The 26,949-nt window shown below is 45.4% G+C and overlaps 1 protein-coding gene across 3 annotated transcripts in view; it reads right to left on the bottom strand.

The window, feature by feature from the left end:
• RHOT1 (ras homolog family member T1) overlaps nt 1-26,949 on the bottom strand; it is a 671,689-nt gene that overhangs the window by 251,394 nt on the left and 393,346 nt on the right. For all 3 annotated transcript variants that reach the window (XM_086930896.1, XM_086930894.1, XM_086930895.1), the window contains exon 16: nt 16,225-16,308. In XM_086930896.1, the coding sequence (XP_086787022.1) occupies nt 16,225-16,308 (84 nt within the window). The remainder of the gene's footprint in view (nt 1-16,224; nt 16,309-26,949) is intronic.

The raw sequence follows: 26,949 nt of genomic DNA, 5'->3' as shown, positions 1-26,949 counted from the left end.
TAGGGAATTGGGAAGGCTATTCCAAAGAGACGGTCCAGCTATTGAGAGAGCTTTACTGCCCTGTCTTGCCTTCCTTGCCCTAGGCACTACTAGAAGGCCTTGTTCGCTCGAGCGAAGAGGGCGGGAGGGCTTGTAGGGGACAAATTTGGTGGCCAGGTATGCCGGACCCATACCATTGAGACTCTTATGTATGGTACAGCATACCTTGAATTTAGCCCTCTGTCTGATAGGTAGCCAATGAAGCTTTTCCAGTAGGGGTTTAGAAGGGGAGCGAGGGGGCGCATTTAGGACTAGACGGGCAGCCGTATTCTGGACTACCTGCAGTCTTGCCATGACTCCCTCATTGGCAGCTAGCAACAGGCCGTTACAATAGTCAAGACGGCTTATGACTAGTGCCTGTACCAATGTTCTTCTGCTGGCATCTGGCAGGAGGGGGAAGATTTTGCGTAGCATACCAATTATGTGGAGGCAGGATCCCACCACCTGGTTGGCGTGTTGCTTGAGGGAAAGTTCCTGGTCCAGCCGGACCCCCAGGTTTTTTACAGATGGTTTCGGCTCTGGTACTGGGCCAAGGTCTTGTGGCCACCAGTCCGGAGTCCAGAGTTGTCTTACCCCCCCAAACAACATGACTTCCGTCTTTCCAACATTGCATTGTAAAAAGTTGGAAGACATCCAGTGTGCTACCGCTTTCATTCCCAAGGAGAAGGAGTTCCTAACTTCGGGTGTTAAGGTTTTAGCTTTGAGTTTACATATAAAAATATTATATAAGGGGGCAGGGTAGAGATACCCTGACCCCATTAAGCCTTATGAGGGAGGGTTGGGGTGGAGGTGTCGCAAAGGAGCCTCCCCCAGGGCCAAGCTAAATTGTTAAAAAAAATAAAAAATCACTGTGAGCATTAAATAAAAAAAATAAAAAAACAGTAAATGGCAGCCAGGGGGGGGGGCGACCTGAAAATCAAAGGAGAGGGGGGCAGTAGAGCCTCATTGAGGTTCTGGGGATCCCATGCCACGGGCCGAGGTTGAAACGAAAAGGAGGTGGGTGAGCACCCCACCCTTCTTAGACTGTTACAGCCCTAGGACACCACCCCTCAGAGCAAAATTCTTTTTTTTTTAAAAGGGGGGGGGGGGGGGGAGAAGCACAACCGCCCCCAAATGACTGACTCCATTAATGTGTTCCAGGGAGCCCACCTCGGGACACAGTAGTTTCACAACAAGAACGCGGGTAGGGAAACATATTATGTCTGCTCCTATCTGGCAGTAATGTTGGAGGAGATATGCATTTCCTGCTTGAGCTTGTTTTCTCCCACACTGCGGGCGTTTTAAAAATGTTCCTGCAAGGTGGGAGCAGATTTTGTTTCCCTCCACACACTGTTGTGGGCTGGAAAACTCACATTGCTCCAACCTGGCGGGAAGAAAGAAAAGCAACTGCTCCAGCCGGACAGGAGCAATGCCAGCTCTCGCAACACCCAGAATGGGTGCATACAGAGAACTGGCTGGGGTCACGGGATCCTGGCGCTCCGCCCCCCATGACCTCCAACATACTGCGGTTTGGTGGATACCCAGGTTGGGTACTTGGAGACCCACCCAGAAGCACCTCAGGCCTCCGAGGATGGGGTGCACGGGGCAACTATGGTCGGGGAGGGGGCATGTGCCCCCCCATTATAAATAAAGCAAGCCCTGGGGATGGGTTACTATGGGACCATATTGGCTTTTCGTGCCCTACGGTTACCTAAAACTTGCATCCTCACTATGTACAGATAATTCCCCACATATAAAAATCCCTAATGACATGTTGTTTGATATCACTGCAACATTTGAAATACCGTAATTGATGAGAAGACTCTGTATGTCGGAGGCACAAGTTATAGTTACTAGAGATAACTATAACTGGTAAATTTGAGAGATCTTATGAGTTTAAAACGTAACATTACCACAGAAATTTTCACTTAACTTTATCATCATTTTAACCTTTGTTTTTTTCAGTGAATATATATATATATATATATATATATATATATATATATATATATATATATATATATATATATATATATATATATATATATATATATATATAGATATAGATATATATATATATAGATATATATATATCCACAGCCACAAAGTCCAAGATTTAAAGATGCTCACTCAGGTCAAAAGTGGTGTAATATCGGTATCCTGTCTTTTGTACACAGACATGCCAACAAATTTAGTCGATATCGGCCTTGATCACATAACAAGCAGTGTACCTTCACACACCATATACTGAAAATAAAAAGCGAAAGGACAGTTGCTGGCCTGCTGGGCTCAATCTTAGCATTACAGAATCGTATACAGATACCCAAGAAATTGAGGGGGGAGCCATTAGGACCTTGGCCCTTAGAAAATAGGAATCTAGGTACATTATTGACCTTTAGACTAAGGGTCCCCCTAGGATGGAGCACAGCGGTGGAACTCTGGGTCCAACTGGAGGATAACTAATTGCTGGTTCATGTAAAATATGCTGGCCATTTGTCATTTTACCCCTCAGGTTTTTTATGTAACAAATGGGCTTTTGCTGTTTTATTGTAGGAGGAAAGGAAGAGGATTTACGACAACGGCAGGCAGGTATTTGACCTTGTGACAGAGAGGCATTGATGACCTTAGTCCAAGTTGGGATTAGCAGGTGATTTATGGAGGACCAGCATTTCGCCGGTAGAGGGTCATTATAGTGATTATTTGGTTTCGAGGATGCCATGATCTTTGAGATGTCTAGTTCACTGACTTGTCTAAAAGCTGACCACCTGGCATTGTTTTTAGGTTTAGCTGTTTCCTGTAACTCCGGTACCACATCTCCCAGGCTCTTTTCCATTTCAATTTCCTTTGCTGCTTTTTTGAGTTCCTTCTCTAATGAGTTAGCTTTGTCTGCAAAGAAGACCGAGAAGTCTTCGCTATTTAAGTTAGTTTTGGAGATGACTGGAGCCATTTTGGCCGCCTTGTTTGATTGTTCTTTGAGAAGATCGAAGAGTTTCCTAGGTCTAATTATTGCGCTATCCAATTCTTTCCTAAAGAATTCTTTTTTAGATTTATTGATGCTTTTGTTATATGCTTTCCTGGATTGTCTCAGTAAGGATAGATGTGGTGAAGAAGGGTGTTGTCGCCATTTCCGTTCTGCTGTCTTTCTCCGAGAGCCTTTTCAGTATTAGTGGGGCTATGTCCTCCATAATGCTGGACATCGTTTTGTCATAGTGCATCGTGAGGTCGTTGACGTCAGCCATGTTCTTGGGTGGCTGCAGATCAGTTTCGCAACGTGCGGCTAAGTATTCCATATTAATTCCTCTAATGTCCCTGGTCCACTTTTTAGGTTTAGTAGCTTGTGTGGACGATTTATATTTACTGATGGGAATTTCAAAGGAAATTATGTGGTGGTCCGACCAATCACACAGGTTGATTACAATGTTCTCAATGGCTTTTTCTTTAGCTAATATCCAATCTAATATGGACCCTTTGTTGTGGGTGGGGAGATGGCATCCTTGGACTAACGATTGGCCATCCAGGAAATTTATTTTAACAGGGTGATTTGATTGTCCTCATGATCATCCCAGTGAATGTTAAAGTCTCCTAAAAAAATATTGTTCGTCTGCAGATTGGCGTTAGTAGTAATGATATCAATCAACTGTTCGATGAATTTGGTCTTAGTACCCGGGGGGTGGTATAATGCGTGGAGTTTTCAGTATTGATTATCTGCTGATCTTAAAGACATGCCTAGATATTCACAGGACTCTAGAGGATCAACCTGTATTTTTGTGATGGTAATGTCAGATCTATGTTCGCAAGCAATGCCTCCCCCTTTTCTGATATTTCTGTCCTGTCTCATAATCTGGTAGTTCGGTGGGACTAGGAGGTCTAGGTAGGGCGAAGAAGAGTCAGAGAGCCATGTTTCTGTTAGAATGATTACGTCAATTTCATGGCTGAGTTTGATGAAGGAGCCTTTCGAACCCATTCATAAGGCTTCGTTGCAGCACCTGTCCTGGAAGGCGGCGTTCCTCATGGCCATTACATCGGCCCGCAGGGTGAGTGAAATTCAGGCGTTGTGTTGCCAAGAACCTTATACTGTATTTCATGCTGCTTAGGTTGTTATGCGTACTCACCGTAAATTTCTTCCCAAGGTTATTTCTGACTTTCATGTCAACCAAACTATAACTTTGCCTACGTTTTTTCAGAACCCTTCATCTCCAGCGGAAAGGTCTCTACATTCCCAGGATGTTAGGAGGGTGTTGAAATTTTATCTGGATAAAACCAAAGATATTCGTAGGTCAGACCAATTGTTTATCAATTATGGATCAGTCAGGACGGGTCTTGCGCCCTCTAAGCAGTCCATCTCTAGATGGATTGTGTCCTGCACACAACTGTGTTACCAGAAAGCTAATAAGACCTTAGGAGGTAAGCCTAAGGCTCATTCCACCAGGGGCAAAGCTGCCACGACAGCCTTGCTCCGTAATGTGCCGATTGCAGAAATTTGCAAGGCCGCCACTTGGAAGTCGGTTCATACCTTTGCTAAGCATTACTGTCTGGACACTGATGCCAGGGCAGATGCTCAGGTTGGACAGGCTTCGCTGCGGAATTTGTTCGCATAATAGTGGTGTTGGTTTCTTTTCTCCACCGCCGCTTTGGTGTGGGGATGGGCTTGCCATTCTATTCACTAGATTATGACTATACACACCGATCCCCCTACTACAGAAGGAGCAGTTTCTTTTCTGTAACTCCAGTTCTGTAGAATGGGTATCTCTGTTATGGTCATAAGCGCCCGCCCTCCTCCCCGGTGGAGACAGATGTTCATGTAAGGAATGCTACAGGTCTGGCAGGCATGTTACGCCTTCAAAAAGAACTGAAAGTAAGCGGGACCTGCAGGGCATTCTGGGATACTGTGAAGTTCTGGAAAGTTCTCTTAAAGGCACAGTATCCTGTTCTGAACCACATAATCTTTCTCTCTATCATTCCAGAGGGGTTTTTGCTGAAGGCAAGGGAAATCTGGACAGGCTTTGCTGTTTTGTGGATTTTTGGTGGAATTTCTAGCTGAAGTACTGGACAGTGTAGCCTGTTTATAGGCTGCATTATATGTCTTTAAATTCTCTCTTAAGTGTCTGTGCAGTTCTGCATTTTTTCGACACTTTAAGAGATTATTTTTGATTGCTCCGGGGTCCACGCACATGGGCGGGACTATTCTCTAGATTATGACTATACACAGAGATCCCCTACTACAGAAATAGACGAAATTCGGGCCACTATTATGCAACTTCGATCAGGCATAGCCCCCGGGCCAGATGTCATACCAGCTATCTTTTAAAGCATATATAGAACACCTAGCTCCTATATGAAGTGGCTATGAAGTAAGGTATTCGGCCACCCACAAATCGCGAGGCATGCATTATCTCCATACTTAAGCCTGGGAAGGCGGCTGATAGGTGTGAATCCTACAGACCGCTTTCCATGATAAATTGCGACGTGAAAATAATAGCTAAAGTACTTTCCAACCGATTGAGTCTCCTCATGGGAGCATTAGTATTACCAGACCAAGCGGGCTTATGCCAGGACGGGCCAACAACCCATAATCTCTGAACCCTTTTTACGGTGATAAAAGATATCGATCCGTACCTTTCAGCGGTCGCAGTGTTTTTGGACGCCACCAAGGCATTCAATTTGGTAGAATGGGATTTTGTGTTTGGAATACTCCAACGGATGGGAATCCCGCGTAGCTTTCTGTCCTGGATACAACTGCTATACCACCAACCACGGGTCAGGGTAATAAACGGTGTTAGTTCACCTCTTTTCCCCATCACGAGAGGTAAGCGGGAGGGTTGCCCGCTCTCTCCGCTATTATTTGCCTTAGCCATTGAACCATTGGCGGCTAAGCACTGGCTGCACCATCGGGAGTGGGCTCTTGAGTACCTCACCAGGAGTGTGTTTATTTCATTGTATGCAGATGATATCACCCTCTATGTGCAGGAACCTTAACTCAGCCTTAACCCCATATTGAGAGAATTTATCGCCTTTGGAGAATTGTCAGGGGTCAAAATCAATTGGGAGAAATCTCAGATGTTCCCACTTACTGCTGCTGCTCAAGCATATCCCATGGACTACCCCGCCGCGAAGAGCCCTGACAAAGTGAAATAATTGGGGATAATTTTCACCAGAGATAGGGCGGAGATGCTCCGAGCAAACTATGAAAGAGCACTAGAACACCTAACAGAATCGTTCACTAGATAGATCGCCTTGTCCTTGTCTATCGCGGGGGATATCCCTGATGTAAATAGTCAGTCTATCTAAACTATTATATTTATTTATCAATATCCCCTATGCTCTGGGACACGTATTCTTTCAGACCCTAAAAACTCAAATTATTCAGCTCGCCTGGGGGGGGGGGGGGGGGGGGGGGGGGGGATTGAACAACCTCGACTGAAGTGGGAGATCCTGACCTTACCCTTTGCGCATGGGAGATTTGAGGCCCCTAATTTCGAACTGTTTTATCTTAGTGCACAGACACATTACGCAACTTATTGGTTTACACCCCCCCCCCCCCCCCCCAATATATGCCACATTTATAGGTAGAACAATACTATATGCAGTCAACGCCAATGTCAGGATTTATAGCCACACATGCGAGAGCGAGGGATACTGACTCCAATACTGTGGCATGTACTGTAGCAGCGTGGCAAAAAATTCCGAAAAGACTAGGCATTGCAATTATATACTCACCCTTGCTCCCAGTGGCTCGCCACCCCGACCTAGAAGTAACCCAGGAACTAAGGTGCCGCCAACTATTAGATGAAATTGGCATTACGAAATGAGGAGACCTCTAAATTAATGAGGTCTTCCACACCAAAGAACCGTTTTTTACAAATATAGACCGTGCGGCGATGGATCTGTTTATGTATGTTAGACTGAGAAACAGTGTGAGGGCGGCTACTCCAGAATACCACAACGAGCCACCTACACTGATACCACTACAGTGCTTACTACAAAGTACAAATCCTGGCCATGTTGTATTGCTTATGTACCATAGCACGCAGATAGCAACACAGATGACTGGGACGACAGCTCGGGTGCAGTGCGAGAAGGAATTGGGTGAACCCCTTAGTGAAGAAAAGTGGAGTTTTTTTTTGTTTTTTGTTTTTGAAAACCTTTATTTATTCTTAAACATAGCACACAGCATATAGCCTACAACCCGGAGGCCGGCAGCAAATCAGATGTAGCGAGTCTGTATCGTCTGGTCTCATCTTACACAGCCATTTAGCCGACACTCCGGAGGTCCGGCGGCATTCAAGTAATACACAGTATAATAGCCTCCAACTTATCAATAGCTACGCCGTTCCGAACCAGTCTCGCCCTTCAGTCGTGCAAGTTATTAGCATCTTGCCAATCATTGCTGTGCCTACCTCACTAAATTGCAGCCTAATATTAATTCCTCTTGTAAACAATACAAATTCCAATCCCAACAATCCCCCCCCACCCCCAAACTCGCCATCTACTCGCCGTCCCGTCCCACTATCTCAGTTGTATATTGCCTTACAGCCTCGTCTACCTCACCCCCAGGGGCTACCTACACCCGCCCATTCCATGCCCTCTCAAGAGGATCAAGTCAGTACCTTTCAGTTCACTCTCCAGTCCTGTGATCCCACACAGACCATCGGTACAATCAAAGATCCCTCTCCCTCCTCTCCCATCATGCAGTGGTTCAGTTCTCCCAACGCCTTCCTGACTCTCTAAACTTCTTATCCCAGGTGATCGCCCATTTAAGTCTGCCCAGTACACTCCTCCATCAGCTCCTGTATGTTATGCGTCTCGTTCTGTGCTGTCCCCTCCCGATCCTCTACGTGTAGTTCCGGTCTGTCATTCGCCTCACCCTGTGTTGTCTCCTCACTTTCCCCAATGTGCAAATAGGTTCGATACAGACTCCAAAAATTCTTAGGTCTACTCGTAGGCGGAAGCAATTCACTGTATGTCTCCGACTGCGTGCAGCAATACACCATATCCCTCGCCCATCTCTTTTTGGTTGGCAGCGGACCTCTCATCCAACATAAAGCGACAACCCGCCTAGCCACCAACAAGCCTATATCAGCCAGACGTCTCAGCGCAACCAGCAGTGGCTTGGAGTAACCCAGTAGTGCCAGCGCCGGATTAGCCGGCATCTCTATTTCTAGGATCACACTCATCTCCGAAAATACTTCTTTCCAAAACTTATTGACACCAGGGCAGGTCCACGCCATATGCATGAAATCTGCCTCTTGTGCATGGCAACGCTCACACTCGGCAGTTTGTCGAAGCCCATATCTATGCAGCCTCTCTTGCGTGTAATAAACCCGCTGCAGAAATTTGAAATGGATCAGCCTATGTCTCCCGTTAAGGGATATCTTCCTCGTATTCGTACAACAGTATTTCCACATTTTATCATCTATCGGTATTTGTAGATCGCGCTGCCACGCCATTCTCGCCCGTGAGTGTTGCTGTTCCTTTTGTTGAGCGCCTATCTTAATTAAGGTCGTAACTAACTTGTTAGGGGCTGCTGTCTTAATCACGTAAGTGAGTTCCGGGATCTCCGGAGGCTCGGCTAGGTCTGCCCCCAATAGTCCCAACAATGCACTGCGCACCCTGTAAAACTGAAATTGTTGCAACAGTGTGGCCTCAACACCTGAGGAGAGAATCTGTTCCCATGTTTTTACTACCCCGTCTATAAATAGGTCCTCCATCTTTACTATTCCTAGTTTATTTAGTGCACATATGACTCCTTTCTCTTTCAGTGGGGCCAGCCACATCGCCCAGTCTATCAACATAAGTGGGGAGTAGAGCAGCAAACAGTTCTTTTCCCGTAATAGCTCATGCCATGCATGATTCGTGGCCTTTAGCGATTCCAGTTTACCAATACTGCAATCAGCCGGGTAAAACACAGTAGCTGGTAAAGGGATGGGGTCAGCAAACAAGTATCACATGAGGGATATCCGGTTTCCCGTGTATCCACGTGTGTAGATGGGCCGCCTGAGCGACTCTGTAATATCTTTCCATGTCTGGTGCACCCAGCCCTCCCATCTCGTAAGGAAGTGTTAATACTTTCCATTGGACTCTAGGTTGTCTGCCGCCCCAGGCAAGTTTAACTAGCACTTGAGTCAGGTTTTTGAAAAAGACCTTGGACAGGACTACTGGGATATTATTAAACAAGAACAGGAATCTAGGTAATACCACCATTTTCATTATGGCTATCCTTCCCATTAGGGACAAGGGCAGCTTGCACCATGCTTCCACATCCTCAGTCAGTTTCTCGAATGCAACCCCGTAATTTTCCCGAACTAGGATTTCCGGGTCTGTATGCAGCTGTATCCCTAAGTACCTGACCGGCTCCATAGTCCATTGCAATGGGTATTCCATATCAAATTGTTGCATCACCAGCGTCAGTGGGAACGCCACCGACTTGTTCCAGTTCACTTTTAAACCGGACAGAGCCCCAAATCTAACCACTTCTCTTAGCACAGAGGAGAGGTTCGTTTTTCCGGATCACGCACATATAAAAATGTGTCATCTGCATATGTAGAGATACCTATTTGATATGTTGGAAAGTTAATCCCTTCAAACCTATGGTATTCTCTAATTGCGCACGCCAACGGTTCCGTCACCAACGCATACAATAAGGGCGAAAGAGGGCAGCCCTGACTTGTACCTAATCCTATTCCAAAAGTATCTGTAACACGATCACCCAATCGCAGTCTCGCCGTGGGCTGGTAATTTAAAGCACCTATCATCTGCAAAAAGGGTTCCCCAAGCCCCAACTTACGAAGCACTCTCAGCATGAAGGGCCACTCCACCAAGTCAAATGCCTGCTCCATGTCAAGGAAAATCGTTAACGCTTTGTTCTCCTGACGTACATGCTGCATGGTCCCCAGTACCGTGCGAATATTGTACGTGAGGTTTCTGGCCGGGATAAATCCCGCCTGCTCCGGGGCAACCATTTCCGGCAGTAGTAACGCCAGTCGCGTGGCCAATACTTTTGCATACAATTTAGCGTCCACATTTATCAGGGAGAGTGGTCTGTATGAACCACATGCGTCAGGAGACTTCCCAGGTTTCAGGATTGTGACAAGCAGTGCCTCTCTCATAGAACCAGGCATGCTGCCCTCTACACAGATGTCGTCAAACAGTGTTGACAAATGCGGAACAAGCTTATCTTTGAAAGTCTTATAGAAGCCCACTATCAGCCCATCAGTTCCCGGCGCGCTACCAGTACGCATCACCTCCAGAGCCTCCATGATCTCGTCTTGGTGTATAGGCATCATCAAGAATTCTCTGTCAGAATCGGACAGTAGGGGCATTTTAATGTAGCTAAAGTAATCATCTATTTCCTCTTCCACGCCAGAAGATCTAGATTTATAGAGTCCAGAATAGTATTCCCTGAACTCCTCAAGGATTGCCGTTTCCCCTGTGAGTACCTCCCCTGTTGACGCTACCAGTTCCTCTATCACCAGAGGACGTCGTTCGTTCCGTATTATTCTGGCCAGGAGAGAGCTGGGTCGTTCCCCCTCACCATAGGTGTGTGCAGTGGCGTACTTGCCCATGTGTTGGACTTCTCTGTCCGCCTCTTCATTATAGTCAGCAATGAGTGTTTTAATTTGCTCTGCAGTGGCTGCCTCAAACCTACTTTGTGTTGCCTTTCTAGGGTCGATAATTGATCTTCAAGACTTTTCAGCCTCTGCCTTATTGCTTTGAGAACACTAGAGTGTTTGGAAATTGCAATACCACGAATATACACTTTAAATGCTTCCCACACTGTCTGAAAACGGTCTACTGACCCCACATTGGTTGCAAAAAAACTGTATTTCCTCTGCAAGCTCTCCCTTAAATACGTCATCCAATAAGGAGTAAGGAGGAAAGCGCCACGTAAATGGGGGGATTTTTCTCACCGGGGCTTCCAACACCAGGAGCAGGGGGGAGTGGTCCGATAGCGTGCGTGGCAGTATCGTATAACCCTTAATGCTTTTAACGACAACTTGAGATGTTAACCAGTAGTCGATTCTTGTATGGGTGTCGTGGTATGCAGAGTAGTGCGTATACCCGCCCCTCGTTGAGTTTTTATATCTCCAGACATCTATCAAGTCCAATTTGACCATCTCTGATTTCATCTGCAAGGCCGCAGCCGCCAGGCGCCTGTCTGGCCCCGCGGACCTGTCTAACTCTGGGTCAAACACCAAATTAAAGTCACCCCCCCATAACATTCTAGAGCCAACATAAGGTCTACAGTGTGTAGCTAGGTCCACATAAAACTCTGGGGAATCATAGTTGGGGCCATAAACATTTACCACTATGAGGTCGTGTCCTTTGCCCACACATCTAGCGATCAATTAGTGGCTTGCTATGTCCGCTTTAATCATCGTCAACTGTAATTTAGATCTAGGATTCACCCACACCATAACTCCCCTGGAATGTGTAGTAAACCCCGCAGCCACACTATTACCCCTTAGCCCCCTGGTTGAGAGCATTCTGCTTGTGATTGGGATGTGAGTCTCCTGGATAAGCGCTAAATCAATGTGGTGCCTTTGCAAAATTTTAGCATCTTTCTAAGTTTTCGGTGATCGTTATGCTCTCTCACATTCCACGTCAACGCTTTCAGTGTCTCTGAAGCACTCTCTTCATTCATTTTACTATTATCAATCATCTCCTAAGCAGAACATTATCGTCATCAAATAAGATTGTCCTCCAATCCCCGGACGAGGCACCCCTGCGTGCGTCTGCTGGCAAAACTAGACTCCGATAGTGAGAACTGAGCGGTACATCTTCTGGCGTTACAGTCAACTTCCCCGTCCCTGGAACAAAAAAATCCACCCCACCCCACTCTTCCCCTCCCACAGCCGACCACCCCCAACATGGCCTGGCAGTACCCGTTCCCTCCCTCCAACATCCTCCCGTTAGAACCTTTCAGTACAACCCCAAAACTGGCCCTCCTGGGGGCCTTTAGTGCTATAAGCGCCAGGGCAGAGGTCACCAGCATAAGCACAACAGTTCTTCAGTATTACACACTTCACATTTGCCCCCAGCGCTATCACACTAAAAGTGTCTATCAACGTGAGACAAAATTTATTCTCAGTGAGTTCTTTAGAGGCATCTCCAATCGTCTCCCCCCCCTCCCACAGCACACCCCGCACAACAAAGTCCAATAATCAAATGCATTTAGTTGTATGCTGATATCATTTCACACATAGACCTTTGAATATCACCAGGCCGCTATCAGGCACATATGTAATGAAAAGATCTCACCCATCCATGATGTCGTAGTCCGAGCACAGATCTCTCCAATCTCTCTGTTCCGGCACTTCTCCGCGTATCCGGCATCTCGCAAGGATTGGTGTCACTACAACGCATGCTTTTACATCGCATGCCTTTACAACGCGGTTTTTACCACGCAGTCCATTACAACGCATAATGCTTTTAGGCGCTGGATAGTGAATTATTTAATTTACTATTCCAACTCCAGTCCCCGTGGATAGCAGGGAAGGTGTTGGATAGTAAATTAAATATATTCCCTATCCTAGAGCGCCCCCAGCGCAATGCGTTGTAATGGTATGCGTTGTAATGGTTGCGATGTAATGGTAGTGCGTTGTAAAAAATGCGCTGTAAGTGATGTTCCCCTCTCGCAAGACCAAGTCCCTTTGCCATGTCATCGCCCAGTCTCCAATGGGGCCAACAGTGAGCCAACCGGCGCACCGTCAGCCAAATTATTCCTGCTCGTCCAGATGACTGTTCTCATCCTGCTCCCCACTTTGACCTCTTGGGCTACTCCTCTGTTCCTTGGTCCACTCCTTCAGAGATTTCTGGAGTTCTCTAGGGTCCGTGAAAAAATGTGAGTGACCTCGTCTGTTTATCCGCCATTTGGCCGGATACAGCATGGCGTAGTCTAAGCCCAGCTCCCTCAGTTGTTTCTTATATGGGGCGAAGTGCCGTCGCTCCTCTTGAACTTTCGCTGTAAAGTCAGGGTACAGGGATACATCCATACCTTCGAATTGTAGCTTCCCTTTGCCCCTTGCCACTCGCAACGCCGTATCGCGGTCTCTATAGTTCAGCAATGTTGCTATTATCGGTCTTGGGGTCGCCCCCGGGCACGGACGCGGTCCCAGCGTGCGCTGAGCTCTTTCTACGATAAACATCGGCGAGAAGACATCCTCTCCCAAAAGAGTGATCAGAAGCTTCTCCACAAAGAGTTCCATCTTCCCAGTTTGTGTCGTCTCCACAATCCCCGTGATGCGTATGTTTGAGCGTCTCGAGCGGGCCTCCAAGTCCTCTGACTTATCCTGTATGACCTGGAGCAGTCTAGAGAACTGTTTGCGGTCTTTATCCCATTCAGTCTGCGCTTCTTCCACCTCGGTGAGTCGTCTCTGACATGTCGAGCCGCTCCGCATGTTTGTCCACCCGCTCCGACATACGATCCATACGGTAAGTGAGGGTGTCTATCTTCGAGCCAATTGACGCCATGCTATCTTGCAATCCCTTCTCCATTGTCACTAGCATATCCTTTATGTCCGCATACATTGAGCCCTCTGGGCCCCTGCTTCTCGGCGAAGGATCTGGCGCTGGTGTCTCCGGCATCTTCGATTTACGTTGGTCGAAGGCAAGCTTGGTCTGGGTTTTATCATTTTTGCCCATGATGATTAGTTAGGGTCCAATGTACCTTGCCCTGGCGTGGGACGCAGCGACCGCGGTGGCCGTATTCCGTAGGGGAAGAATGGAGCCGTTGCCTCCACTACGTCAGTTCTGCAATTGCGATGGTATAACCCCTCTAACTGTGCAGCAAGTAGCCAGTTCTCTCTTTTGTCCTTCTCCAGCAGCTTCGGCCTACTTAAAACCTCCAGCCAGGACACCAATCACTTTCCCGGAGGCGCCCGGTAGTAGCACTTTCACGGCCCCAGCAATCAACCATGCAAGGATAAGACTCAGGAGTCTCCCACAATCCAGCCCTCTATTGTGGAACGCTCCTACTGCCCGTCCTCTCCACTACGATCGCTCAGGGGTCATGTTGGGCGAGCTAGCAAATGTCATCAAAAATGGCGCGCAGGCTTTGGTTTCAGTCGCAAGTCTGCAGCTCGCGCTGTCCGGTTGCACATTCACTCAGTTCCAGGTAGGGGGAAGGGTCCCTCTGTCCCAACGTTAGTGAGTAGGGCGCAGCGGGGGTAGTGCAGGAGTCACTATATCCGTCCTCTCTCCTGTATGATCAGCACACCCCCATCTCCTTAGAGGCCTTCGCCTCTCACCGGACCAGAGTTTCCAGGTCCTACTTATCGAGCCTCGTGGGCAGTGGGCAGCGAGGAGGGGGGGGGGGGGAGGAAGGCAACCGTCCCTGTAAGCCAGCGTGTAGTCCCTTAAAATCTGCCCCGTGTCACGTCTTCACATCGGCAGAGGCAGACACCAACTCAGCTAAACCGGCACTCGGGGTCTCACAAGCTGGTTCCGACCCGCCACTGCGAGCTCCTTACCGGATCTCTTGCAGAGAGCAGTGTGCTGCGCAAACTCCCGCTTCCCCCTCCTCCGCCTCACAGGGTCGTCGGACGTTTCCCGGCAGTTCAGTGTGTTTTCCGTAGCCCCTCAGCTCTGATCGTGCTGGTCTCTCTCTGCTCCACCGTCTATTGCTTGTGTCTCGGGAATACTCAGGTGGTCCCCAGGCAGCCTCTCTCCCACCGGCCGCACGCAGGGTCACGCACGCCGGCCAGCCGCCCAGGCTAGTTCGCGGCTTTGGGCCCAGTCCGCCAGTTAGCACCCGTGAACTTCGACTTCTGTGTATAGCGATATCTTGCAACGGGCGGTCTTCCAGTCGATCCTCACTGACACCGGAGAGTATATCCTCGCTGTAGTAGTTCGCAGCCTCCGTTAATTTAAGGATATTTAACAGGATTTTATGGGTGATAGCCCGGAGCTCGGCTCCTACACGTCCTACATCGGTGCTGGCAAGCTCCACCCCCCGAAAAGTGGAGTTATTGCTGCCAACAAACTAGAAATGTATCAGCGAGTATTCGGCTACGCATCATACATTTTAAATACCTTCATAGATTATACTACACCCCTGTTAAAATGTTCAAATTCAAGCTACGCGACAATGATGCCTGCGATAGATGTGGGCAAGAAGCAGCGGGTTTCCTACATGTTGCATGGGAATGGCGACAGTCACATTTTATTGGAGCCAGATCTTTACAGCTCTATAACAGATGACCCTAGCACCACTAACAGTCACCCATAGTAGCGCTCTTGGGGTACACGGAAGACATATCCTCAGCATACAAACAAATGGTGAAGGGTGGCAAGCGAAGGGTGGTGTGCAGGTGGGGTAGAGGACGGGCACCTAAATTTAAATAATGGATTCAGGACCTTCTTCTTTGGCAAGAGCAGACATTGGCTTACGCAGAACTACTCCCTATATCCTCTAGGCCAAAAGACATCTGGGACCCCTGCATGTGTATTTGATAACTAATCCAGGTGTACTAGATAGGCAAGAGGACCCCTAACCAACAGGCAGGAATGAAGACCCCCCTAGGGTTTTAAGAGGGGTACGGTCACACTGGGAACCTAACCCACAAATGGGCCATCACTTAGTTTCCAGGGAATTAGAAGCCAGTTAAAAGGCACGGAATACCAGATACTCAAGAACGTACAATTCACTCATCTTTCAACTGAGTTATGGCACTAAGAATTAAAAAAGTATATGTCCTAAATTGATATAATGTGCATTTCGCTTTCTATATGTTATTGAGATATTAACGATGTGCTCATGTTGTTGTATTCTTTTATTGTTCTGAAAATTACAATAAAATAAATGTTAATGAATAAATAGCTGGGTAAATTAAGCTTAGGTTGACAAAATTGTTTGACCAGAAAGACTGTTCTTTGCATTGGCATCAAGACCCAGCCAAACACTGTGTTGTTCATAAGGCAGAAACACAGCATCCAAAAGGACTGAAAATCCTCATAGTGTAAAAATAATGAACTTCATGCCCTTCCTGTCGCAGCAACTGTTTTTTCATCCACACTCAGTTTGCTAATGATGCACACAAAGTAATCGTTAATTTATTGCTTTTCAACAAAGGCTGTATATGTTTATGTTGTGGAAAACGAATAAAGTACGTTTAAAAAAAGTAACAATAATGAAATTGAGTTTCTAAACCTGCTAGCCAGTTATGTTTATTCTACACCAGGGACCAATATGAAAAACCGACAACTTACCAATAAATATTTTTCTTGTCCATATACATAAACTGTGTTGATTGCATAGAAAGATTTGTGCTCGTCTCGTATATGCCTCTGTCTCTGAAAAAGAAAAATAAGCATCCTTTGTTTGGTTTGTTTAACATTGTGCTGAAGTCCGTTAGTGCACCTGATACCACCAGTAAATCAGTCAACATAACAGAAACGACAACAGGGAATGGAGAACTGCAATATTCGATGGGGCAGCTTCGATTCTTGTCAAACTTTGTTTTTTAATCTGGTATAAGTGGATCTTTAAAGAAGAAATAGAAAGAAGACAAACCACTTCGTATATACCTTAAATTATGTTTGCCTTACTATCAAAGAGACCACTGTGAGTAAATGTCATTAATCTCGATCAGCAGTTATATGGCAAGTTTGAAAATTCTATTTTGCAAACAATATAAAATGATCCAATAAGGAAAGGATCTTTTGGCTGTGTAGATCATTGTCATCAGTAGCTTTCTGAGTCAATCGTGACTGCGAACAAATGATGGCTAGCTGCAGATGCACAAATAGCTAACATTATATAAAATGCAATGCTATAAATAACAGCACTGCCTACTCGGAAATAGACTCAATTGCTGATAAGAGAAAAACCACCCCCAGCAAGAATTCTCGGAAACTATATGAAGGTTTCACGTGCTCTTGAAAAAACACAGAAGCCTGTTGCTAATTCCCTTTTATCATTGAAGAATAAAGAGTGGGGTACAGGAATAAGTACCGTGTTCTTTTCATTTAAATCAAACAAGTTGCTGGAATGTTCTTTCATGTTTAAAATAGTCTCACAACCATGAACGTGGCCTGAAAAAACCTATTCTCCTTGGGCTAGATCTGTCACGAACTAAAGAAGTAAGCACGTAGAAAAAAGAATGACATTCAGGTAGAGTACAACTACAGCTTAAAGGAAAAAAACACACCAACACAGGTGAAGAAATCCCAAATTTCATTGAAAGCTGAAACATAACGTACAATAACATTCTTCAGGCCTGTATTTGACCGAAATTCTAAAGAATGGTGGTAAAACGATAGATGAAGCATGGAGGTGTTTTAGGCTAAGCGAACACACAGATGAATGAAACTAATATTTTAAAAAAATTATCAAATGCTATAGTAATAGGAGACCCAATACTTGGTGGGGCGTTGCGGTTATTCCCATCTATAAAAAGCATTCTTGCACTCATCTAGGGACTTATCACCCAAAAGGTTTAATTAACAATTTATTAAAGCTATTTTGCAAACAAGAGTTAGACAAGTTGAACCTGTAGATGGACGAAAATCATTCTTTCCTATTTCCAGGAGGCGTTTGGCCAAGGGTTAGCATTATTATGGGCGGAGTAGCGTGCTACTTGCCGAAAAAGCGATTTGACGCCTCGTCAGGGGTAGTAAGCGCTATATAAATGCAATTACAATACAATACAATAAACCAGGTCTTCCACGATCTTTTAGTGAAGAGGAAGATAATCGTTTTAAGTATAGGCCATCTTTATGTGGCCTCTGACTTGGTACCAAGGGCAAACGTATGGTAAGTAGTGCAAAGCATGGAGTTCCCTCTGGTTGGTCCTCTTTATTAATACAACTCCATACAGACCACTATGCCCACGTTTGATGTGGCATACATTGCGAATTTGGAAACCCAACATGCACGGCCTGTGTGCGGATGTTCTTACAGAGGATAAATCTCTTGATATGGAATTTTACTTCTTGAATAGTCAAAGATTGAAGTGTGGATGGTGTAATAGGAAAGACATCCATAGCAAAGGCTTGTAGATTGTGATCTCATTCCATCGCGTAGTTGGTTTTAGATGCACCAGAGTTCACCACTAATAAAGGTAAAAACCCTCTTGGCACTTTTAACTTTATCTGGATTCTCCCGGGAAAGCACAGAAATTATCTTATTTCAGAACTCCCTCCATCAGGTTTACTAAGAGGTTGAGTCCGCCCTTGTGGTATTGTCATACCTGGGTGAGGCGAGGTTGCTTATGAAGAAGCAGGTCACATTATGTGAGTGAGGATTCTAATACGATTGGTCTCTCTTATCAACTTGGGCTTGCCCCATCCATGCCAGAATCCTGGTAATTTAGGTATCAGTGCTTTATACCACTTTATAAATAAATAAATAAATAAATAAATAACTGATATAAATTGCATTGTAGAAGCCACAATACCTTTATGTGTTTTGGGTCTTTAGGCAGCTGAATAAACACTGATAAGCAATGATTATAAAAGGCTTGAAAAACACTGAGAAAACACCACTGACATACTCAAGAAATAAACATTGAAAACAGGACAGCCTACATATATAGTCTTTTCTGCAGCATAATACTGGGTATGTGGAAGGTGCATATACCATGACCCAACCTGGAGATTCAAGCTTTTGATAACGTCCCAAATACTTTTTAAAACAAGCACTTTATGGGTAAAACATGGCCTAGAAATGCACTTCTAAAGGTGTAAAATTGCACTACTTCACATTAGGTACTTTAATTAAATGAAAACATCAAAGACAGGAGGGGAAAAGAAAGGAAGGTAAAGAAACATCAGAAAAAGAAGAAAAAACAAAAGCATGTATAAAAACAAATGTTAAATATATAAATGCAAAGTTTTTATGTTTTTGTAGCTTTGTTTATTGACATTTTCAATACAACAAACATAAGACAAAGGCAGTGATTTAGACAATTAAGTATAGCAACAATGCCGGTGATAGACGTATAATACGCAGTATTGCAAAGTAATATGAACAAAAACCCAGCTATCATCTTGACCAGAACAATACATCATGTACCACGATAACGATCTGCAAGCTGTATAGAATACGGTGTGGTGAATGACATGGACTTTCTTATGTTCCACTTTACTGACTTCTACCTCGAGTAGCCATTGACTCAGAGGCATAGAGTCAGGCTACCCGGGACCCAGTCTGATCAATAGGATCCTCCCCTGCAGCACTCAACGATTGGGCCCATGCCAGAAACGGATCCCATATGTCTTTTGGCCTAGATGAAGTTGGCACTAATTCCCAGAAAGTTGTTAATTGTGTGTGACTGAAGGTGACATCTTGCAACCTGGCTTCCAACTTGGGAATCCCCCTCCTGCCCCAGCGCATGGCTACTCTACGTTTGGCAAAAAGCAAGAGCATGGCATGCAATTTTCGACACTCAGCCGGCATGTCTTACACATAGCCCAGCAAACCATTGTGTGGCTCAGGGACTACTGTTGTGCCAATTATGGTCCAGAATACTGCCAGCTGGGGACAATACCCCGCCATGTGTATGAATATGGCTGGGCCAAATCCACACCTCCAGCATCTGTCATCTGACTTGATCACCATTTTATGCAACTGGATAGGAGTTCTGTAGACCCGATGAATGAATTTAAAATGGATTAGACGTAGTTTATAATTGGATAAAAGTACAGTGAGCTGACCACAGCAGAGCATCCACTGGCTCTCCGTTAATGGGATTTGCAGTTCTGAGTTCCAACCTTGGAGTGCCTTCGGCGTGATTACGGGGGCGGTGTTCTGCATAGAACTGTACAGTCGTGTTATGAGCTTGCAGGGGGAGGACGTCTAAAATATGTTTTCGAGTGCCATCAAAGAGGGCGTGGGAGCGGGGAAGGTTGTGTTTATTTGCTTGCAAGTACCCCTTATTCTGTAATAAAGCAGAAGCCCCGAGAATGTCCCAGCCCTCCCAGCTGTGGTTTCCGTCAGACTACTGAATTTATCTTCCGGATACAGATCAGCAAAGGTATGTAGTCCTATATCTCTAGCTATGGTTCTGCTGGTGTCTTCTGTCGTTGCGGGATCATGGGGTTATGTGCCAGAGGGATAGATGGGGCGTACAGGACTGACAGTTAGGCTCTATCTCAACGTTTTTCCCATGCCCATCGCAGGGTCTCAACCGTGTCTATACAGTCCAGGGGTCATCTGTTTGCTTGATATAGCACAACCTGGAGGGGAACCGGCGCCACCACATCCATCCCCACCACAGCGTGTGGGTGAAACAGGATGGGATGCACCCAGAAGTGCAGGAATTATGCCTGTGCACAGAAGGCATACAACTGGAAGTCTGGGGCACCCAGCCCATCCTGCTTAGTGTTAGGAGTTCCCATGAGACCCGTGTTTATTACCATGGTTATTAAAAATGACCAGATTTTGCGAAGGAAAACTTGAGTGAGTGGGATTGGAATATTAACAAATACATATAAGAATTTGGGTAGCACCACCATCTTCACCACAGTGACCCTCCCACCAGGGAGAGAGGTAACTTAGCCCAGGCATTTACCTTGTCTTCCAGCCATGAGATGGCTCACCCGAAGTTCATGGCCCATATCTCTTGCACATTCAGACTAAGCCATATACCCAAATATTTACCGGACCCTTAGCTCACTGTAATGGGTACTCAACAGGGAACGGTGTTTTGGCGTCTGTGAGCAGAAAGATAGTGGATTTTGCCCAGATTACGGAAATGCCAGATAATCTGCCAAATTGTATGACTTCATGGAGTATGAGGGTGGTGTTAACGCAGGGTCATTTATATATAAAGTGATATCATCAGCATATAGCGAGATTAGTAGTCCCCTTGTACTGAAACCCAGACCTCTTGCAGCGTTGTGTTGTCTGATCCGCGCTGCTAATGGCTCTATTGCAATAGCAAGGATGAGGGGGAAAGAGGACAGCTCTGTCTCGTTCTGGGGTAATGCGGAATGGGCTCGAGAGAATGTCATTCAAACAAATCCTAGTGGAAGGCTCTGTGTATAGTAGACATATGAGGCCCAAAAAGAGAGGGCTGAAACCCCAGCGAAGCAAACACTTTTGCGGCATCTAAAAAAACGGTAATTGCTTTCATGTTGGGGTGTAGGTAGTGTAGGACAGTGAAAAAGGTGTGGAGATTATGCGCCATAGATCTGTCAGGGATAAACCCTGACTGGTCTGGGCGCGCAATTAAGGGAAGTAATGGTTGTAGTCTATTTGCAAGTACTTTTGCAAATATCTTGACATCCACATTTATAAGAGAAAGTGGTCTGTACGAGTCTACTTCGACACTGGATTTCCCAGGCTTGAGCACCATGATATTAATAGCTTCACCCATTGAGGGCGGGAGGATCCCAGTGGATTGCGCCTCCTCGAATACTGCAATGAGGCGTGGGGAGAGCTCCTCGGCGTACGTTTTATAAAACGCTGTGGATAGGCCATCGGAGCCAGGTACTTTATCGAAGGGGAGAACCCGGATACCTTGGGCGACGTCTTCTACCGTGAATGGATCATCCGTATATTCCCTGTGTCCCCTTCCGAGCCACAGCAGTTTGAGAGACTGCAAGAAGGTCTAAAGGCCATCTGGAGCAACTTGGTGTGTGGTTGTATATAGAGTGGTATAGAATTGTGTAAATCTATCTAGGATTTTTGGTGAATCGCTAATCAAAGTCTGGTGGTCACCATTGATCTATGTAACATATGCAGCTTTGCGCAATGTACGGAGCATGTTCGCAAGAGTTTTACCAGGCCTTTGCCCATAAACCTCCCGTTGTACCTCTTCTTCGAACGGCAGCAGCCTTTCTTTTAGTTGGGCAAGCAGCCCTGGGTCGTCTGTGTTGTAATATTGTGTCTCAAGGTCCCCGATGCCCATCTCAAGAGAGGTGAGTGAATTCCCAATTGCTTTCAGAACCTCCACCTGTCGTGCAATACATATGCCCCTGATGACCACTTTAAACGCTTCCCAGAGTGACGCCTGTGTCGTGACCCTGCCAGTATTAAAATTAAAATATTCATCAATGTCCCTTCTAATCTCCTCTTTGAAAGCCTTGTAAAGTAAAGCCTTGTCAAGTAAAGCGTTTGGGGGAGCCTCGAGTTGAACATTCTGTTGGGTGTATTGGGCATAGATAGCTGTAAGAGGCAAGGTCCAACAGTGACCTGGGAAGGTGACAACCTCCCGCGTACACGTCACATCATCTCTAGACCGCAACAAAAAATCTAACCTTGACCAGGCTCTGTGGTGATCTGATACACATGTACTTTCCATTGTGTTGTGGTTGAAGCTTCTCCAGATATCAGTTAAGTTGCCATCAGATAGAATAGTATTAAGCGTGGTGCAGGAATTAGCGTGTAGGGAACAGTCTTGACCCCTCCTGTCAAGTTCATCGTCAAGCACAGCATTAAAGTCTCCCCCCCCCCCCAGATAACAGCATCGCAACCTGTAGATTAGATTTTTTCCATACAGTCCGAACAAACTCTGGCGTGTCGGTATTTGGACCATAAATAGTTGGTAGTGTGATCAAAGTGCCTCTGAGAGACCCTAGCAGTATCACATATCTCCCTTCGGGATCAATGTGTGAGTCGCATAATTTCCAGTCGAGGCCCTGCCTCACGAGTATGGCCACTCCCCGTGCATAATCTGAATAGATAGCTAACTATATGTGTCCCCATCGTTTATACTGGAACCTGGTGGATGGAGTGAAATTCAGGCGGGTCTCCTGCAAAAAACAAACATCAATGTGGTGTCTGAGCAGATGTGTGTACAAGTCCGGCCTTCCTGTGGTTGTTTAACCCTCGGATGTTCCATGTTAATAGGTTTAATGTCTTCATGACTTATCTATTGTTGGCTGCAAGGAGATCAAGCAACCCTCGCTTAAGGTTGTGTCCCAACAAGGGGTTGCCCATTGCTTATAGACTGCGTCATGTGTCCCCACAGTTCTTTGCAATCTGTAATCTGTAAAAATAAAATTTACCCACCCACACCAACCCCCCTCCCACTCCAAACAGGTTGTGCTTTACCTACCCTCACAAGAAACAAAAACAACATTTAACACCCAATACAAATTAGAAGCGACCTTTGGGAGCTCTCCCTGGGATGCGTGGTGTCTCCGGCAAACTACCCTGCCAAAGGGCGGGGAGGTCGAGCTTATAATGGAGAGCCACTGATTGGAGTGAATGGTAGGACCTGTTTACACAACACAGCAGCAACCAAAGTATAGTATACTGTTACAGCATCGGTTATGAGTGACCCCCACCATGACGCAACAGATTTCAAAGTATGGCTTACAAAATTTCTAGTCTGATGTAGCAATTAAGATAGAGAAAAAAATATAGTCAACCATTATCGCTTAATCCAGTTTCAGAGGTACGACCAGCAGGTGATCTGTTTGCATTCTTCTTCCCACATATGGACCGAGTCTTAGTGTGTTATCTTAAGTTTTGCAGGGTAAAGTAGGGCGTAGGGGATCTTAGCCTGCAATAGAAAACGCTTCACGGGTAGGAACTCCCTGCGGGATGCTTGCAACGCTGGTGTAAAATATGGGTAAAAGGAAATGGAGTTACCCTTGTATTTGATGGACTTTCTCTCTCTAACAGCCGAGCTAGGATTGGCCTGGGTTTTGCTCCAATTGGCAGTCTAGGGCCTCGCGTGTGGTGTGCTCTCTCAACTGCAAATACCGCAGACAGACCAGGGCCAAATAGATCACGTAGCAGTTCTCTACGTAGGCCTCCATTTTGACAATAGCGTTCGTCTCCACAATGCCAGTTATACAGAGGTTGTTGCGCCAAGACCTGGCCACTAAATCATCGTTCTTTGCCCCAATCAGACTGAGAACCTTGCCCGTCTGAAGCAATTGCTCTCTGGTTTCCACTTGAAACTCATGGTTTTTGGAGCTCCGATTCTCTAGCGTCTCATGCGTATCTACTTGTTTTTTTACTGCATCTAGTTGAGAAGTAAGGACATCCAGCCCCACGCTCAGGTGGCATCTCACCACTAGCCCAACCGCTCACCAGGGGGAGGCATCAACAGAAGGGGCAGCCCCTTACCATGATAGTCCCGTCCGGCCCTGAGCCGTTGCTGCGTCCCCCACACTCGTAGACCAGGCATCACCTGGTTTCAAAATGGAGGCTCAGCTTGCTCGTCTCCCAGGGGCTCAGCAGCGGTCCGATCAGGGCAGTGGTTCCGCCAGCCGATGCTGCCTGACCACAAATCCAGCACAACGGTATCGCAGTTTGACACCCGCACGAACGTCGACAGGGAACACCACCACATTCTTGTTACCGGTCGCCTACAGCTGGTCATTTGTGTAGGTTCTGTTCCTAAGCGCTGGGAGGCCTTCTGGTAGCCATGCGCTCCACAAATGCCAATTCATTCATTTACCCGCTCCTCCTTCCAGGTTCAGGGTCTGCAGCGCAGTGGGCAGGTCTCCTCCTCCAGACGCTGCAAAGTCGAGCAAGTTGCAGCCATGGGCTATAGTGCATGAATGTCTCCGCCTCAGACGTTGCACAGAGGCTATTTGGGTGCAGCGATGACTTTCCAGTTGGTAGGATTGAGGACGGATTATGACTCGGCCGGTGGAGCATGCTTAGCAAGCGGCCATTTCGCAGCTCGGGTAGACCACGCCCAAAAATGAATGCAAAGTTGAATAAAATAATGCAAAAGTGTGAAAATGTAGAGAAAAATAAGAGAAAAAAAATTGAGTCAATAATGGTCTTACTTAAGACTGAGAAGAAGTGGAATATCTGCCATAAACTGGATGATCTTTTGCCCGTCAAACATTATCTTCCTTTGCCTCATTTAGAGATGTTCTGCTGTCAGATATCCTTAGCCAGCCACTGATCCATCAAAGCACTACTGGTGTTTCAAAATCAGAAGGCCCTTTCTTTTAAGGACAAACCTTCTGAAGCGGGTTTGTTATAGCTGCAACTTCCTAGCAAAGCATAAAGGTAGCAAACAGGAAAAATGTTCCCGAAGCACAGAGAGAAAACTCTGCGCAAGAGAATTTTCGCTAAAAAACAAAATAACACTGACCAAACTGGCATGACACTGTTGCATGTTTGTCGTAATTTCACTGAAAGAGATGGGTAAACTTTCTGCAAAAAATCCCTGCCACAATTGCAGATATCGATGCCTCTCCAGCCCAGAGGTTTGGCAGACCATCCTCTATTCTCCAAAGCAGCCACTAATGGCTTGATTCACAAAGAAATGTAGAAATCAACAACTCTAAATAAAAGTATAGGATTTGAATAGATTTCGGCATTTTTGGGCCTAACAAAAATCTCTACTCTTATACACTAGGTTTCCAGGAGTGCTATACTCCCCTGAACTTGCTTTTGAGAACTGGCTATCGAAGTATTATTATCATCATTATTAAATGCATTTCAAGAGCGCTAGATTATCTCAAAGGCATCCTGGCCAAGTGAACAGCCAAGTTTTAAGTACTGCACAAGTGTGCATTTGCATACATAATTTTTATTTTTTCCCTACAAGGAAATTATGTTTAATGATAAAATCTTTTTCACTACGCTTCCTGGGGTTGCTTAAGTCATTTGTACACCTACACACTCCCACACACACACATCCACACACCATTGTAAGCATGAGTTACTTAATTGTTGTTCAATGGGTGTGGAAGAAATGGTTTGTGAATAACCACAAAACTATAATTCTGCAATTGTTACTACATTAATAATACAATAGGTATATTTTTTGGCAGTCCAGATGGGTAACCCTTTCATCAAGAAGTTATGTTTTTGAAAACCAGGCCTCTGTCCTTGGACCTTAGAGCTATACTCAATGTAAGATATATGTCACAGACAAAATAGTCCAAAGTCGCACTGTCTGGTCAAGGCAATTTAAAATACAGTCTTATGCTTCAGTATCGATTATCCAAGTGAAATGTATTAAATCATTGTGTTTGTTTCACACTCTGTTAAGGAATTATGTTCATCAGGGGCAATACAGATTGCATTCATGAACAAAATCTGGGACCAAACATAATTCGAGTAAAAAACGTATAATACCATTTCGAATGTATGCACCAAGTCATCTTCATAACTGAATCGGAGATGAAAAACAAACCGATGTAAAAAGAGAATCAGTAAGTGCATAACGTTTATGTGTGATACTAGCCTTGTGGTACCTATGCTCATGGGAGATATTAGACTAATAATTGCAGTGGTTTAAGCACTATATTATACACTGGCATTCCAGTGCAATAAACTAATCCACGAAAATTGAACAATGAAAAAAATATTATACCACACCTTTTATGTCAGGGTATCCAAGTGCATTAAACCAATAAACCAGAAAGTAAGGAATGAAAAAAACATGCAGGTATAATGTGGAAAAAGAGAAGTAAGCATGAGTCAGTGTGGGGTCAAAATATTATTCAGTTTAGTTTAATCTTTTTGTGTGTAAAACGTATCCTCAGTCTAGGTAGCTGATCGTCTCTCTAGAGCAGACGTAGCATCCAACAACCAAAAGAAATCGAACGAAAGGTGTCTTACACAGAAATAACAGAGAAACTGATGGTGCTTGCATGTAATCCATGGCAGCCATTTTTAAGGGTGCGAATCATTCTCAAAACAAAAAAACAATTCCTAACTACAAGTGGCAAGGTGTCTCTCTATCGAGTAAGAGGTGATCAAGAAACTTTATAAAGTTTACTTAAAGCTATAGCTCCTGATGGGAAACCCAACAACTTGCGCACCCATAAATAATGTGTGGAACCTAAAGAAATAAAACACATTTAAAATGCTTCTTGTGAACAGAGTGTCCTATATGAAGTCTAATTAAATGAAAAATGTTTCTTGTAAATAAATAATTATATTCAATTTACTACTACAAAAATTACAATGTCGTTTTTCCTTAAGGCTTGGTTAACTGTGTAGTTAAAGGTGTGGATATGCGCACATAGTGCCAGACGCGTTTACCATTTAACGACACTATTCAA

The sequence above is a fragment of the Lissotriton vulgaris genome, chromosome 7 (genome assembly GCF_964263255.1).
Source record: "Lissotriton vulgaris chromosome 7, aLisVul1.2, whole genome shotgun sequence".
NCBI classification, from domain to species: Eukaryota; Metazoa; Chordata; class Amphibia; order Caudata; family Salamandridae; genus Lissotriton; species Lissotriton vulgaris.
Note: the sequence above shows the minus strand (reverse complement) of the source record. Positions and strands in the feature narration are given on the sequence as shown.